Source organism: Capra hircus, chromosome 14 (assembly GCF_001704415.2).
Source record: "Capra hircus breed San Clemente chromosome 14, ASM170441v1, whole genome shotgun sequence".
NCBI classification, from domain to species: domain Eukaryota; kingdom Metazoa; phylum Chordata; class Mammalia; order Artiodactyla; family Bovidae; genus Capra; species Capra hircus.
In genome coordinates, this window is record NC_030821.1 from 49,867,192 (window position 1) to 49,881,993 (window position 14,802).

General features: G+C 38.4%; 1 protein-coding gene across 1 annotated transcript in view; it reads right to left on the reverse strand.

Moving 5' to 3' along the window:
* Window positions 1-14,802, reverse strand: part of PREX2 (phosphatidylinositol-3,4,5-trisphosphate dependent Rac exchange factor 2) — a 305,631-nt gene that overhangs the window by 42,581 nt on the left and 248,248 nt on the right. Inside the window, exons 36-37 of the mRNA XM_018058434.1 lie at window positions 2,955-3,021; window positions 2,528-2,718 (exon numbers count right to left, since the gene is read on the reverse strand). Of these exons, the coding sequence (XP_017913923.1) occupies window positions 2,528-2,718; window positions 2,955-3,021 (258 nt within the window). The remainder of the gene's footprint in view (window positions 1-2,527; window positions 2,719-2,954; window positions 3,022-14,802) is intronic.

A 14,802-nucleotide genomic window follows, 5' to 3' on the forward strand; every position in this document is an offset into this window, starting at 1 on the left:
TCCTACTCATCCATCATCAAACTCTAAAACTGCTCATGGGAGATATGAGAGAGTAACTTGGACAATTTGGTCATGATTCTAGGATTAAAAAATTCTAGAGTTTAAAAAACTCTGGCAGTTAGAGAAAAATTTTTTGGCTGTACCACAAGGCTTGAACGATCTTAGTTCCCCAACCAGGGATCGAACACAGGCCCCCTGCAATTGATGCAGAGTCCTAACCACTGAACCGCCAGGGAACTGCATTAAATGGCAAACTTAAAGGCATTAACTTTCAGTAAATTCATGTGGAGATAGGAGAGTATACTTGTAGTTTGAAGCCTGGCATGTCCCTTGGTTGTCACAGTCCTCAGATAACTATGATCTTACCACCAGTGCAGAGTAAGGACATTAATCATGGTGATGACATACCAAGTGTCAAGGCCACAGTGGCCTCTATGTTCCTTGAACACATCATGCTGGCTCCCTCTCGGACTCCCACATTTGCACTCTGCTCCCTACAATCGAATGCACTTTCTCTGAGATATCTGCATGACTCACTCTTGCATTTCACACAGGTCTCTAACCCAACAGAACTTCCTCCTTGGAAGATGAAATCCCCTCATCCCATCTTGTCCCCTGTCACCTCTCTGACTTCTGTTCCTTTCTGTATTTATGTCACCTACCACGTTACTATTTATTTACTTTGTCATCTGCTTCACTCCCACATGATTTACATTATATAATAGTAGGGAGGTTTTGGCTTTTTTTTTTTTTCAATGCTTGATACCAGAAACCAGAACCATGCTGGCACATAATTAGTGCTCAATGTATATTAACTGAGTGAATGGAAAGTAAATAAATGGATGAATGAATGAGAACAGAATGATTGAACATGACTGATCAGAGAGAGCATTTCTCTGTTGAACTCATTTACTTGCTTTCACTTAAGCTCTTAGTAAGCTTGCAATGCTTCCCAGGTGGTTTAGTAGTAAAGAATCTGCCGGCAGATGCAGGAGAGGTGGGTTCGATCCCTGGGTTGGGAAGATCCCCAAGAGGAGGCAACGGCAACTCACTCCAGTAGTGTTGCCTGGAGAATCCCATGCACAGAGAAGCCTGGCAGGCTACAGTTCAAAGGGTTTTAAAGAGTCAGCACGACTGAGTGACTGAGCGTGAGCATGAGTAAGCTTGCAATAGAGCACAAAGTACTTAGCAATTAAAATAAAGAGGGCAATTCTGTATATTGCGTCACTCACACAAGTGTAATTGCTCCTTTTAGAGAAACAAAGTCTTGCCACACTTCATAAGTAAGGACACGCTGTGTAGGACTTGAAATCCATAATTCAGACATATCAAGTCAAATGGAGTTTCACAGATGAAAACCTACTGACTTGAATCAACTTTTTCTTTTATCTCTTCAAAACCTCTACCCATCAAAACCCAGTTCAAACACTACCTTCTCCAGGGAAAGTTCCAACCATCTCCAAGATATATGTTGCTTCTGATTCTTATTTTTTCGCCGTAACTCTCCTAGGTCATTAATTTTTTTCTTGTGGTCCAAGTCATTTGTTATTTTTATTATATTTTTGTTATCTTATTTTGTCACATTATTATTTACTATTGTTTTGTTTGTTGTTCATGCCTCATGTCTCTAACATGAGCATCATCAGCTTATGATGTTACCCAGCCAATAGCACCAACTGCAGTCCTTCGCATGGATGAAGTACCAAGTAAGTTTGAATAAACAACAACTACTATTCTCTTAAAATCTAACTGGCCTCATACTAAGAACAGACTATGATTGGTGACAGAAGACTCTCTGCCTACCAGAGTACAATGAGGACTAAATCCTGTTCTACTGTTTTCACTTATATGGTTTCATTTCTCTGAAAGTTGAGATGTGACAGAAGAGGAGCAAGTGATTATGAAGAAGGACCTGACTTGGGGTTCTCCACTCATATTTGCATCCGATACAGCTGTAGGAATTTATGTACCTACTGGCTTTCCCAAACAGAGCACTGATGCGTAAGATAAACCACCTGAATAGAACCCATCTAAAACTCCTCCTTGCAGTTTCAGGAAGAGCATATCGCGTGGGCTTTTGGACTATGATTTTGCCAGAAGTAGGAAGACAGTGGTAACACCAAGAGAACATCTAACTCACAGCAATTGATCCAAACCACTGAAGAAAAGGTAAAAAACCTTTTTTCTAGAAAATATTCTAGTCACCAGCTCCTACCAAGCAAGTTCCTAGAGTGCATAAAACAGATGTACAATTTTGTACCTAAAGTATGAATCTTAAGATATATAAAGAATGATAAGCTTCTAGGCCACAGTGATATAAATGTGGGATTGCATTCATTTTGTATGAATAAACAGTCACTGAAAATAGAACTAAAGCCAGAAATTAACTCTGCAAGAATTAACGAATCTCTGAAGTCTTATTCCAAATATGTTTCCAGCTATAATGTCACAGAGCTAAATGTAATAAACAAGAAAGTCCAAACATAACGAGGTGTGGCAAAGATGCAGCAAGGTGGGGGTCACATACCGATGCACGCCGCTGTTGCACATGATGACGTGGCAGGCCCCCAGCCTACTGCACAGCTCCGAGGACACTGACAGCAGCCCGACTCCGGAGGCGCTGCAAGCCGTGTTCGCACAGGCAGCCGTGCGCTTGGATCTGATAAATGAGGCCACCAGTCGATAAAGTTCATCCAAAACATTGAGAGGCCTCATGAGCTGCAGGAAAAAAAAAAAAACCACGATAAAGTTCAACATGTTAATAGAAAGAAATCTTTTTAGATGGGCTATAATTCACAGTCATTATAACCTATAGTCTAAAATATTTTATTATGGAGGTAACAGAATTGGAGTTCACAAATTTTACACTGACACCGTGTTCAAGAACAACACCAACAAAATTAAATAAGAGGTAAATGGTAAAACATAGGGTCAATGCAATCGTCTATTTTTACCTTATCTACGTAGGCAGCTTTAGATGTAGAGTTTGGTGGTGAATTTGACTTGTCCAAGTAGAATGCCCTGTAAGAATCCAAAGAATAAATGATCATTCATTGTTAGAAAAATTAAAAAGCATGAAGACGTGCAAGTTTTACTGATTTCCTTTTAAAGACAAATGAATTAACAAACTGCTGAATGCTAGCATGAGTGGAACTCCAAAAAAAGAAAGTTTTCCAATCAGAAAAAAACAATTAAAGCTACCATCACCTCCATTATTTATTGTATGGCCTTAGAGAGATATTTAATTTGTATATACCTCAATTTCCTCTTTTGTAATTTGGAGATTTTAGTAGTTTATATTACTAATACTTCATAAGGCAGCCAAAAAAATGAAGTGAGTTAATGCAAATAAAATACTTAGGGGGGCACACAGCACAGAATCAATGCTCACTGATGCAGTAATTAATATTATCATAAAAGTTGAAGAAAGATATTTTCTCATGACTGTTGAAAAACATGATCTGGTTTTCATTTATGATGCAAGTGACAGATTATGAAAATAATTCTCCAAACACTAATTTTAAACAGATTACTTAGCTGGATTCTTTCAGCCACTAAGTTATGTTCAGATGAGAAGTAAAATTCTCTTCAAAGATGTACTAGTTCTTTTTTGTCACCAGGATGCAATATGGTCACAACTATTTTAATACACTAAGTAGAAAACTCACTCTAGAAAAGTAATGCACAGCTGGCCACACTGAGCATGCTCCCTACTTTCTAAAAGAGACAGTCCTTAAAAAAAAAAAAAAAAAGCTGTCACGGTTTCAGCCAGTTAAGAGGAGGATCACGCAGATCTAATCCTGCTATAGTCACTTGAACTGACGTGGCAGAAATCTACAAATTTTCACTGGGACAAAATGCTTAAAGAAAACCCCCCACATATTTGATGAAGCAAGCCAATAGAAAAACAGAATAAAACATTTTATAGATTTAAAATGTATAAATGCCCACATCAAGTAAAACTTTATTCTGAGAGAATCTCACTTTTTCTAAATGCTATAGTGCTGTGCTTAGTCACTCAGTCCTATTCAATTCTTTGGGACCCCATGGACTACAGCCCTCCAGGCTCCTCTGTCCATGGGATTTCCCAGGCAAGAATACTGGAGTGGGTTGCCAGGCCCTCCTCCAGGGGATCTTCCCAACCCAGGGATCAAACCCAGGTCTCCTGCATTGCAGGTGGATTCTTTACTGTCTGAGCCACCAGGGAAGCCAAATGCTATGGAGCGAAATGAAAACAGATAAAGCATCTCATGATATAACCACACCCTTCAAAAGGCTTTTAGAAGATAAAAGCTTATGACAAACTCAGAGCTAAATATATTTATTGATCCAGACTTGTGTGAGTAGTTAATATTTATTAATCCATAATTACAGAAAGTGACAAATTATTATAAAATATATCTATGGGGCTGATGGCACTGAGAGAAGGTAACCATGAAATACAGCTTCTTCCTGACTCCTATGAAATTTACACAGCCAAGAAATATTTTAATTCAATCAATTATTTCTTAAAATAAAAATTTAGACTTGAGCCTGTAACTAATTTGGGGTACTCTCTCTGTTCAGAAAAATGGTTGTTTAGCCATGAATTCTACCATCCCTAAGGTTTACAGGTATTCATACAACATCAGTATTTTTCAGAACATGACAAATTTCCACATGAAATACATTCCTAATGCACTTCCCTTAATTACAAAAGTCTGGCAATACCCCTTAATCAAAATTTATGACAGAGTTAATGGTAAAACTGGATTAATGCCAAAACTGACTGTAGTTTAATATGCTTTTGAGGTTAGTAGGAATGAAGTCACGGCTCTTTGTCTCAATAAGCAAATCTTATTAAGACGGTTTTGAAAACACTCCTGCTACTTTACATAGGATGAACAGTAAGTTTCCCTTCATGCAGGCATGCCATCAGGTTTCCTTGTTGCAACTTTGTAAATTAACCCTGCCTTAAAAAAAATAAATGTAGTATGATAATATTTTCTATTTAGTCCCTAGAGAATAAAATACCAAGGAAAGAGGTGATGTCATGTTACAATAAATGCAGAATAAATATATTCAAATTAAATAACTAAAATGAAATGAATCTTGGGAAAGCATCTCATGCAATCTAACAGCAAGGACAAATACAGAGTTATCTGGAATGTAGTGCAGGAAATGATAGGTAGGTTAAAAACTTACAGAAAGAAACTGAAATACACATACATGAGGAAGAAGAAAGGCTCCATAAGAATATGGTACATGAGTTGGACTTGGATGGATGGATGGGATTCAGGACAGGCCAAAATGAAAAAACAGAATTTCAAGTAGAGGCAACACTATGAACAAGAGAAGAGAAAGAGAAATGGATGGAGCCAACTTTGCCAGACAGCAGGTTCATGTAAGGCAGAGAGAGTGAGTATTGGACAAGTGGGCTGGATTCATATTGTGAGGAAATGAAATACCAAACTAAGATATTATAATTAATTTGTTAAGCAGTGGAGAAGCACTCTACAGGGAAAACTTTGCTACAAGTGAAAAAGTAAGAATAAATGGGAAATCCTCCAATTAAAAAAATAATAAAATTGCTGAAGCTGAAGCTCCAATACTTTGGCTACCTGATGGGAAGGGCCGACTCAATGGAAATGACCCTGATGCTGGGAAAGACTGAGGGCAGGAGAAGTGAAGGACAGAGGATGAGATGGTTGGACGGCATCACTGACTCGATGGACATGAGTTTGAGCAAACTCTGAGAGATGGTGAAGGACAGGGAAGCGTGGATTGCTGCAGTCCACGGAGTTGCAAAAAGTTGGACATGATTTAACAACTGAACAACAGCAACAATAAAATTATTTTTTAAAAAAGAAAAAATAGAAAGAAGTCCACGACCCATCAGATATGACAATTTAGGGAAATTTGAGACCCTAGAAATGAAAAGACTAGTTTATTTATTTATTTATTTTTTCACCATGTGGGATTTGAATTCCCTGACCAGGGATCAGTCCCATGCCTCCCTGCACTGCAAGTGGGAGTCTTAACCACTGGACCACCAAGGAAGTCTGGGACACAGGGAATTGACATCTGCAGTGAAAAAAGAAAATAAGTGCGGGGAACATCAAGATTAATTCAGACCCATGCAAGTTAATATACCAACAAGTTAGAAAAATGATTTCTCAAATAAGTAACATATTAGGATCACAGCTCTATAGGGTCTAGCTGATGCTCCAGGAATGGTCAGGTTTTTACATAAAGAGAGACCATGCAAAAGTCTGATAGGAGGAGAGACACGGAGGTTAAATCAATGACAAAAGTGACTGGTATTTGGCAATCTCTCTGGCCCTCTGTCTCCCTTTTTCTGGGCATGCTGGAAGATATCCAATTTCTAAGAGAGGTAATTAAGGCACAAGAGTCACTGGTGTTTTATAAGTAAGGAGGAACAACTACAGTATTCCACTCAGGTCTCTGCTAGATTCTTGTTTGTTCTTTACATCAGTGCTTATGAGATCATTTCTATATTTATAATAATTTGTGGAAATTTCTCACTTGGCCAGACTCTCATATAATTCTCCTAATACCATGTCCTATCTCTAAATATTCTAACCTGGATCATGTAGTTTTTGGATTTTAGCATTTATTCTGCATTTCAAAAGGGAATTATAACAGTGTTTGGTCAGTTACAGATATTAGTCATAGACATGCCATTATTACAATGGTACAGCAGTTGACTATAGGTGTGACTGTTTCATAAGTACTATTGTTAAACTGCCTTTGACTACCATAGCACTTAAATTAAAGGGGAAAAATCCACAGAAAATTACATCAAAAGATACTGATCTCTTGTATAAATGAAAATCACCAGATAGGTTCAACCTGTGCTCACATATGGGCAAAGAATACATGCTAAATAAGCAGGTAGGAGAATGGTGATTTACACCTTCATCTCACTCAGCTTGAGTGACCATAAGCATTAGCTCTGATCTCTGAAACAGGTTTTACCTAAAGTTATATGAAGAGAAATCCTCAATAATGGATAAACTTGGATTTGCTTGGATAAATTTGTCTCTTGGCTTGTCAAAACAGAGCACCTAAAATTATAGTTTGCTGTTCCATAATCAAAGACAGTGCCTGATTCATAGCCTATAATAATATTTGATGTAGTATTGAATTGAGTTTTATTTCATGAGAGCTCTAAAAAACACAGTCGAACAACTAAAAATATGTGTGACCTGATAGAGAAAAGGAAATATATTAAATATCTTAATTTAAAAATAGATAAAATAATTATTATGCACTTTTGAAAAGGAATTTTTTGTAGGAAGGATTCTTTCTAAGTTTATAACTATTAGGCTACATTTCAATTAACACTGAAGCAAATACTTACAGGATTTAACAATCATCAGAACTTAAAAATAGAGAGGAAGCGTATTTAATGTTTCCTCCTCGATGAGAGAAAATAATGATTAAGAGACAAATATTCATAAGATCTCTTTCAAGACTCATAGGAGTGTTGTTTTACCGACAAATGACTAGCAGAAATGATACAGCAAATTCTTGTTAAGTGTTCTAAAGAAGAAAAGATGAAAATAAACACGATTAAGTACTATCATGTTTAGATGTTAAAAGCCTAACTTTCAGCTTCTATACTTATACACTGCTTCTGCTGCTAAGTCGCTTCAGTCATGTCCGACTCTGGGCGACCCCATAGACAGCAGGTCACCAGGCTCCCCTGTCCCTGGGATTCTCCAGGCAAGAACACTGGAGTGGGTTGCCATTTCCTTCTCCAATGCATGAAGGTGAAAAGTGAAAGTGAAGTCACTTAGTCGTGTCCGACTCTTAGCAACCCCATAGATGGCAGCCCACCAGGCTCCTCCATCCATGGGATTTTCCAGGCAAGAGTACTGGAGTGGGGTGCCATTGCCTTCTCCGTACGTATACACTAGACCCTATAAAAAGTGGTGATTTTGTTTAATTGGGCTTCCCTGGTGGCTCAGATGGTAAAGAATTCACCTGCAATGTGGGAGACTCAGGTTCAATCACTGGGTTGAGAAGATGCCCTGGAGGAAGGCATGGCAACTCACTCTAGTGTTCTTGCCTGGAGAATCCCCATGGACAGAGGAGACAGTGGGCTACAGTCGATGGGGTTGCAAAGAGTCGGACACGACTGAGCAACTAAGCACACAAACACAAGGTCTTTAGTGTACAACATCTGACACATAGCAAATCACCCAATGTTATTAATAGCTATCATTATCATTTTTACTCATTACTTAACATTTTAAAATTTTTTAATAAAAATTGTACATATTTAAGGTAAATACTATGGTGATCTCATGTAAATATACACAGTGAAATGAGTACCAGAGTCAAGCTAATTAATATATAATATATTTAATAACCTCACCTAGTTAACATTTTTTGTGTATGTAAATCTCCCAGCTTCCACTCTAAGCATAATTTCAGGGTTCAATACAGTTTTATTAAGTATAGACAACATGCCTGTACATAAGCTCTCTAGATGCATTCATCCTCCATAACCACAAATTTGTACCCTCTGACCAACGTCGTCCTGTTTTCCCTGCCTCCCTATTTTCTGCTTCTATGAGTTCAACATCTTCATTTTCCGCCCCCAGATTCCACATAGACGTGAGACCACATAGTATCCTTCTCTGGCTTATTTCAGTGAGCACAATGGCCTCCAGGTTTATCCCACTCTGTCTTGGCTGCTAGGTTTCTGCTAAGAAATCTGCTAACAGCCTCGTGGAGGGTTTGTTCTCTAGTACTGTATGTGAGCAATTTTTTTTTTTTTCTGTGCAGTTTTAAGAATTCTGCCTTTGATTTTACACAATTTAATTACAATGTGTCTTGAAGAAGAACTTTCAGGGTTGAAACTCTTTGTAAACCTATAAACTCAGGAACTTGGATGTCCAAATTTCCACCCAGATTTGGGAATTTCTTAGATATTATTTCTTTTAAAAAGTGTCTGTCCCTTTCTCTCTTCTCTTTCTGGGACACCAGTAATGAGTCGGTTGTTTCTCTTGATGGTATCCCATAATTCACATAAGCTTTTTTTAGTTTTTCTTTTTCTTTCTGTTCCTCTGACTGGATAATTTAAAACACTCGGTCTTCAAGTTCACTGACTTTTTTTTTCCTTTTGCCTGGTTGAATCTGTTGTTGAAGTTCTCTATTAAATTTGGCAGTTCAATCAATATATTCCTCAACTCAAGAATTTCTGTTTGAGTGTTTTAAATGGTTTCTATTGCTTTGCTGGACATCTCATTTTCTTCATTGAGTGTTTTCCTAATTTGGTTGACTGTGTTTTCTTGCATTTCACTATACTTCTTTGACGATCGTTCTAAATTCTTCATCAGGACGTTTACAGATCTCTGTTTTTTTAGTCAGTTATTGAAGCTTTTTTTTTTTTTTCTTTTTTCCCTTTGGTGATGACATGTTTCCTAGATTATTCACGATCCTTTGGTCTTGTGTTGGCATCTGTGCATTTGAAGTAAGAAGCAACTCTTCCTATCTTCACTGACTGGCTTCAGTTGGGAAAACTTTTCACTAGTCATTCCACACAGAAATTCTGCAAGGGCCATCTTCAGGCATGCAGCTCTGGTGCCTGGTCAACAAGTGGACCACAGGGGCCAGCCTGGTACCTGGGTTTGCAGGAGTCCACCTGAAGTTCTCACTATTTCTGAACTCTGCTAATGAAAATACATTAAGAAACTGAAGATCCCCAGGACTCTTTTTTTTTGTAATTTCATTCTTCAGATGAACAGACTACAGGTTAAGTTTTAAAGAACTCTTTGAAACTAAACATGATCTATGTCACGCTACCTCTGTAAGCCCAGCACTTAGAATATTGCCTTAGCCAAAGCAGCTGCTCAATAAGTATTTGTTAAGTGATTCACTAACTACATATTTAAGGAAAAGTGAAAATTAGCATGGATAGACAAGAAATCATCTCATCTACTACTGAGTCCTTTCTCCAAAGAACTGTAAATTTGAGCAAATGCATTCCAATGAAAAAGTAAATACACCCTCTTTGATTCCATGTGTCTTTTAGACACTGTCCAATAACATCCTTCCTCTTTCAGTCAAAATTTTCTGCCAAGAAGCCTAACCTGGTAATCCTCCTTCCAAACCTCTGAACAACTCCCCTCAGATGACTCCATCCACCTCACTACTCACACCATTCTCCCTAGTAATGCCAGTGAATTTATTTGTACTGACCAAAGTTGATGGTTTAATATAATTAAATAAATTAGAGAAACCAAATGGGTAGAAGTATCCTTAATTTATGAATGGCAATACAATTTTATTGAATTTTGTTAAGAAATTGCTTTAAAATCTTCCCTCCCTGTCAACATAGCTCCGTGAGACTGGTTTTCTTCTATGAGACGCCTTGTACTCATGCCCAGTTGCTCAGTCTTGTCCAACTCTCTGTGACTCCACAAACTGTAGCCTGTCAGGCTCCTCGGTCCATGGGATTATTCAGGCAACAGAAAATGGGTTGCCATTTTCTCTACCAGGGGATCCTTCCAACCTAAGTATCAAACCCTCATCGAATGCATTGGTAGGTGGATTCTTTACCACTGAGCTACCAGGGAAGCCCATTGGAAGGGTTTTGAGTTATTAAAACAAGCATAGAAAGATTTTAAAGATGCATTTTCCCCTGTAAGTTATGCTATCACCCCAACCTAGATTAGTTACCAAACAAGAAACCATTTATCTCCCACATCAAATACTTTAAATATTGGTATATGCAGCGTTTGTTCAGTTCTTTAGATGTTGAATATGGGAAATCACTACTTCACTCATAACTTTAATTTTGATTGCAGAATAATAAAAATGACCTTTATTAACTGCCCAAAAAATCTGGTGGCATTCAAGGTGTAGTAGAGCAGAGCTGCATGTGACACCTTCCATTTAGCTTTTAATCACAAACTGTATAAAAAGCTACCACTTCTAATACTGTCATTGGAGGCACCTGGAAGCCTCCTTCTACTTTCTTCGTAGCACAGTAGGGCAATCATCGTTTCTGTCTTGGGACTAAATTCAGGCCTGGACACAAAACTGGGGCTGTGCATCCTTCTAGATAGTTTTCCACCATTGTCTCTATCTTTAATAGTTTTTCTGGTGTGAAATCAAAGACAGTATCTAGGTTATTCTCAGAAGTATCTCTGCGCACAAATAGTGAAAGTGAAAGTCGCTCAGTCATGTCCGACTCTTTGCACCCCATGGACTGTACAGTCCATGGAATTCTCCAGGCCAGAATACTGGAGTGTGTAGCCTTTCCCTTCTCCAGGGGATCTTCCCAACCTAGGGATCTAACCCAGGTCTCCCACATTGCAGGCAGATTCTTTACAAGCTGAGTCACAAGGGAAGCCCAAGAATACTGGAGTGGGTAGCCTATCCCTTCTCCAGCAGATCTTCCCAACCCAGGAATCAAACTGGAGTCTCCAGTATTGCAGGTGAATTCTTCACCAACTGAGCTATCAGGGAAGCCTCAGCTACTCCTTACACTAGGCAAATCCTGAGGACAATGTAAATCTCCTCTCAACCTCATACTCATGTCAGCTTAGGAAGCATTGCTAGCTCCACTGGATGAAAAGGAGATCGAGGCTCAGATATACTGAGAACTTGTCCCAAGTCATACAGCCAATCAGTGCAAGACTGGGGACTGGAATCTAACTTTGACCAACTTTCCCTCCTCTAGTATATTACTACAGCAGGCAACTCCAGATCATTATATCACCTTCTGGTTTTTCTCATTATATCACTGTAGAAAGTTTAAGTTCAGTTCAGTCGTTCAGTCATGTCCAACACTTTGCGACCCCATGGATAGCAGCATGCCAGGCCTCCCTGTCCATCACCAACTCCCGGAGTTTACCCAAACTCATGTCCATTGAGCCGGTGATGCCATCCAACCATCTCATCCTCTGTCATCCCCTTCTCCTCCTGCCCTCAATCTTTCCCAGGATTGGAGTCTTTTCCAATGAGTCAGTTCTTCACATCAGGTGGCCAAAATATTGGAGTTTCAGCTTCAACATCAGTCCTCCCAATGAACACTCAGGACTGATCTCCTTAAGGATGGACTGGTTGGATCCCCTTGCAGTCCAAGGGACTCTCAAGAGTCTTCTCCAACACCACAGTTCAAAAGCATCAGTTCTTCGGTGTTCAGCTTTCCTTATTGCCCAACTCTCACATCCATACATGACCACTGGATATACCATAGCCTTGACTAGATGGACCTTTGTTGGCAAAGTAATGTCTCTGTTTTTTAATATGCTGTCTAGGTTGGCCATAACTTTCCTTCCAAGGAGTGTCTTTTAATTTCATGGCTGCAGTCACCATCTGCAGTGATTTTGGAGCCCCCCAAAATAAAATCTCTCACTGTTTCCACTGTTTTCCCTTTTATTTGCCATGAAGTGATGGGACCGGATGCCATGGTCTTAGTTTTCTGAATATTGAGCTTTAAGCCAACTTTTTCACTCTCCTCTTTCCCTTTCATCAAGAGGCTCTTTAATTCTTCTCCACTTTCTGCCATAAGGGTGGTGTCATCTGCATATCTGAGGTTATTGATATTTCTCCCGGCAATTTTGAGTCCAGCTTGTGCTTCCTCCAGCCCAGCGTTTCTCATGATGTACTCTGCATATAAGTTAAATAAGCAGGGTGACAATATACAGCCTTGATCGACTCCTTTTCCTATTTGGAACCAGTCTGTTGTTCCATGTCCAGTTCTAACTGTTGCTTCCTGACCTGCATATAGGTTTCTCAAGAGGCAGGTCAGGTGGTCTGGTATTCCCATCTCTTTCTGAAAAAAAATTTTCCCATGAACTAAATGTCACTTGGTCTATTAAGCTTATTACTATTTTTTCTTACTTAGCTCATAAGAAATGCAATGAACATCATATTAGATCTATTAAAGATGCTTCTCCTTCAGACTCGGAAGATATTTGTTCATCTATGAGCTCTCATTGTGTTTTCTGAGTATATTTGGTGTATATCAGACTTCACTGATTTCTCAAGTATCAAGATGAAGTTCAAAGTTTATATCAACAGAAGCACCTGTAAGAAACTTTTAATTTATTACATAATATGCTATGAATGGAACAGAACTATAGGCTTTAAATTCTGCATAATGAATATGTCTTAATATTGAACAGACTTGAAAGAAGTTCAGTTTTGTTCTTTAAATATTTTGTATTTAATTCTAGTATCATTATCATTATATAATTAAATTATATCTAAAATTAAACTGTTATATTAATTGTTATATTATTATATTTAATTAATATTAATGTTATATTATTATATTTAATATGATAGAATATAATATTAGACAATTATTATATACTATTATATCTAATATAATATAAACTTATATTATTATATCTAATAATTCAATACTTTTATTCTGATGCAAAGATCATGACATAATGCATGCTGATGATATTTAAAATGTATGCAGATGAATTCCCCTTTCTTCACAATGTGTATGAGGTGCATTCATTATGAAGACAAAAACACGTTAGTGAGTTTAATTCACAGTCAGAAACCATCCAGAGATCATTTCTTTCACATACAAGTAACAATAAGACTCCAACTATTTCAGCTCCTTTTGTCTTTGTCTTCTGCTCTGGTCTTTGTCATAGCTTCTTTTCTCCTTCTACAATTATGAAGCTACCCCTTTTCAGAGAAAACAAGACAAATCCAAATGCTTCCTTGTCCTTTGAAATTCCCAGTTTTTCGAGAAGATTTTCCATATTTGTGTTGTCCTTAACTCTTTCATTGTTAGTGATTAAAGCTGCATTAAAGCACTTCCCCAAGCCAAACACGTTAATACTGGGATCATTCCCTACTTCAGAGAAGCAGTGGAGTGCTGTGATTAAGTGCATGCTGTGGAGCTGGAAATACCTAGCTTCAGTCCCGGCTGCAACATTGCCAGGTGCCTGCATTTGAGCAATTCACTGGCCCTTTCTGGATGTGAGGTGCTACCACCTGGGAAATTTCATGCATTATTTTGGCTTTAACTATGCACTTTGGCCACCTCATGCGAAGAGTTGACTCATTGACTGACTCATCAGTTAAGACTCCGATGCTGGGAGGGATTGGGGGCAGGAGGAAAAGGGGACGACAGAGGATGAGATGGCTGGATGGCATCACTGACTCGACAGACGTGAGTTTGAGTGAACTCCGGGAGTTGGTGATGGACAGGGAGGCCTGGCGTGCTGCAATTCATGGGGTCGCAAAGAGTCGGACACGACTGAGCGACTGAACTAAACTGAACTGATGCACGACCTCTATGCTTTCTCTCTGTATCAGAGTACAATGCAGGCACCCAATCCAGCATGTCTCTGTCTCCCTCTCAACAAACCATGTTTCTTGTGGAAAAGATTTTTTTCCCTCCATTTCTCAAGTATTTCTAAAATCTATACCCTCCTATCCATCTCCATTTTTATCATCTATGTAGAGTTCTTATTTCCACTTGTCTGAACTATTTTAATGGATTCTTAATCAGTCTTTCCGCCTCTAGTCTCATTCTCACCCCTTCTTTGTCCTCACTAGTACCCCCAGGCTGCTCAGTTATGTTCTGTATCATGGTTTGGTTGCCCCAAATTTTGGACATTAATAGATACATAAGCATTCATTAATTATCCATTAATAAGTACCTTATTAGCAATGGGTAAACCAAAAAGAGAAAGACAAGGTGAAAAGAAGAAGCAGATATGTGTAAAAAGAATTTAAAATTTAATTGAAAAATGTCAAAACAGAAGCTTAAAAGGGAAAAAACGGGAAAAGACTAACCTTAGGAAGGTG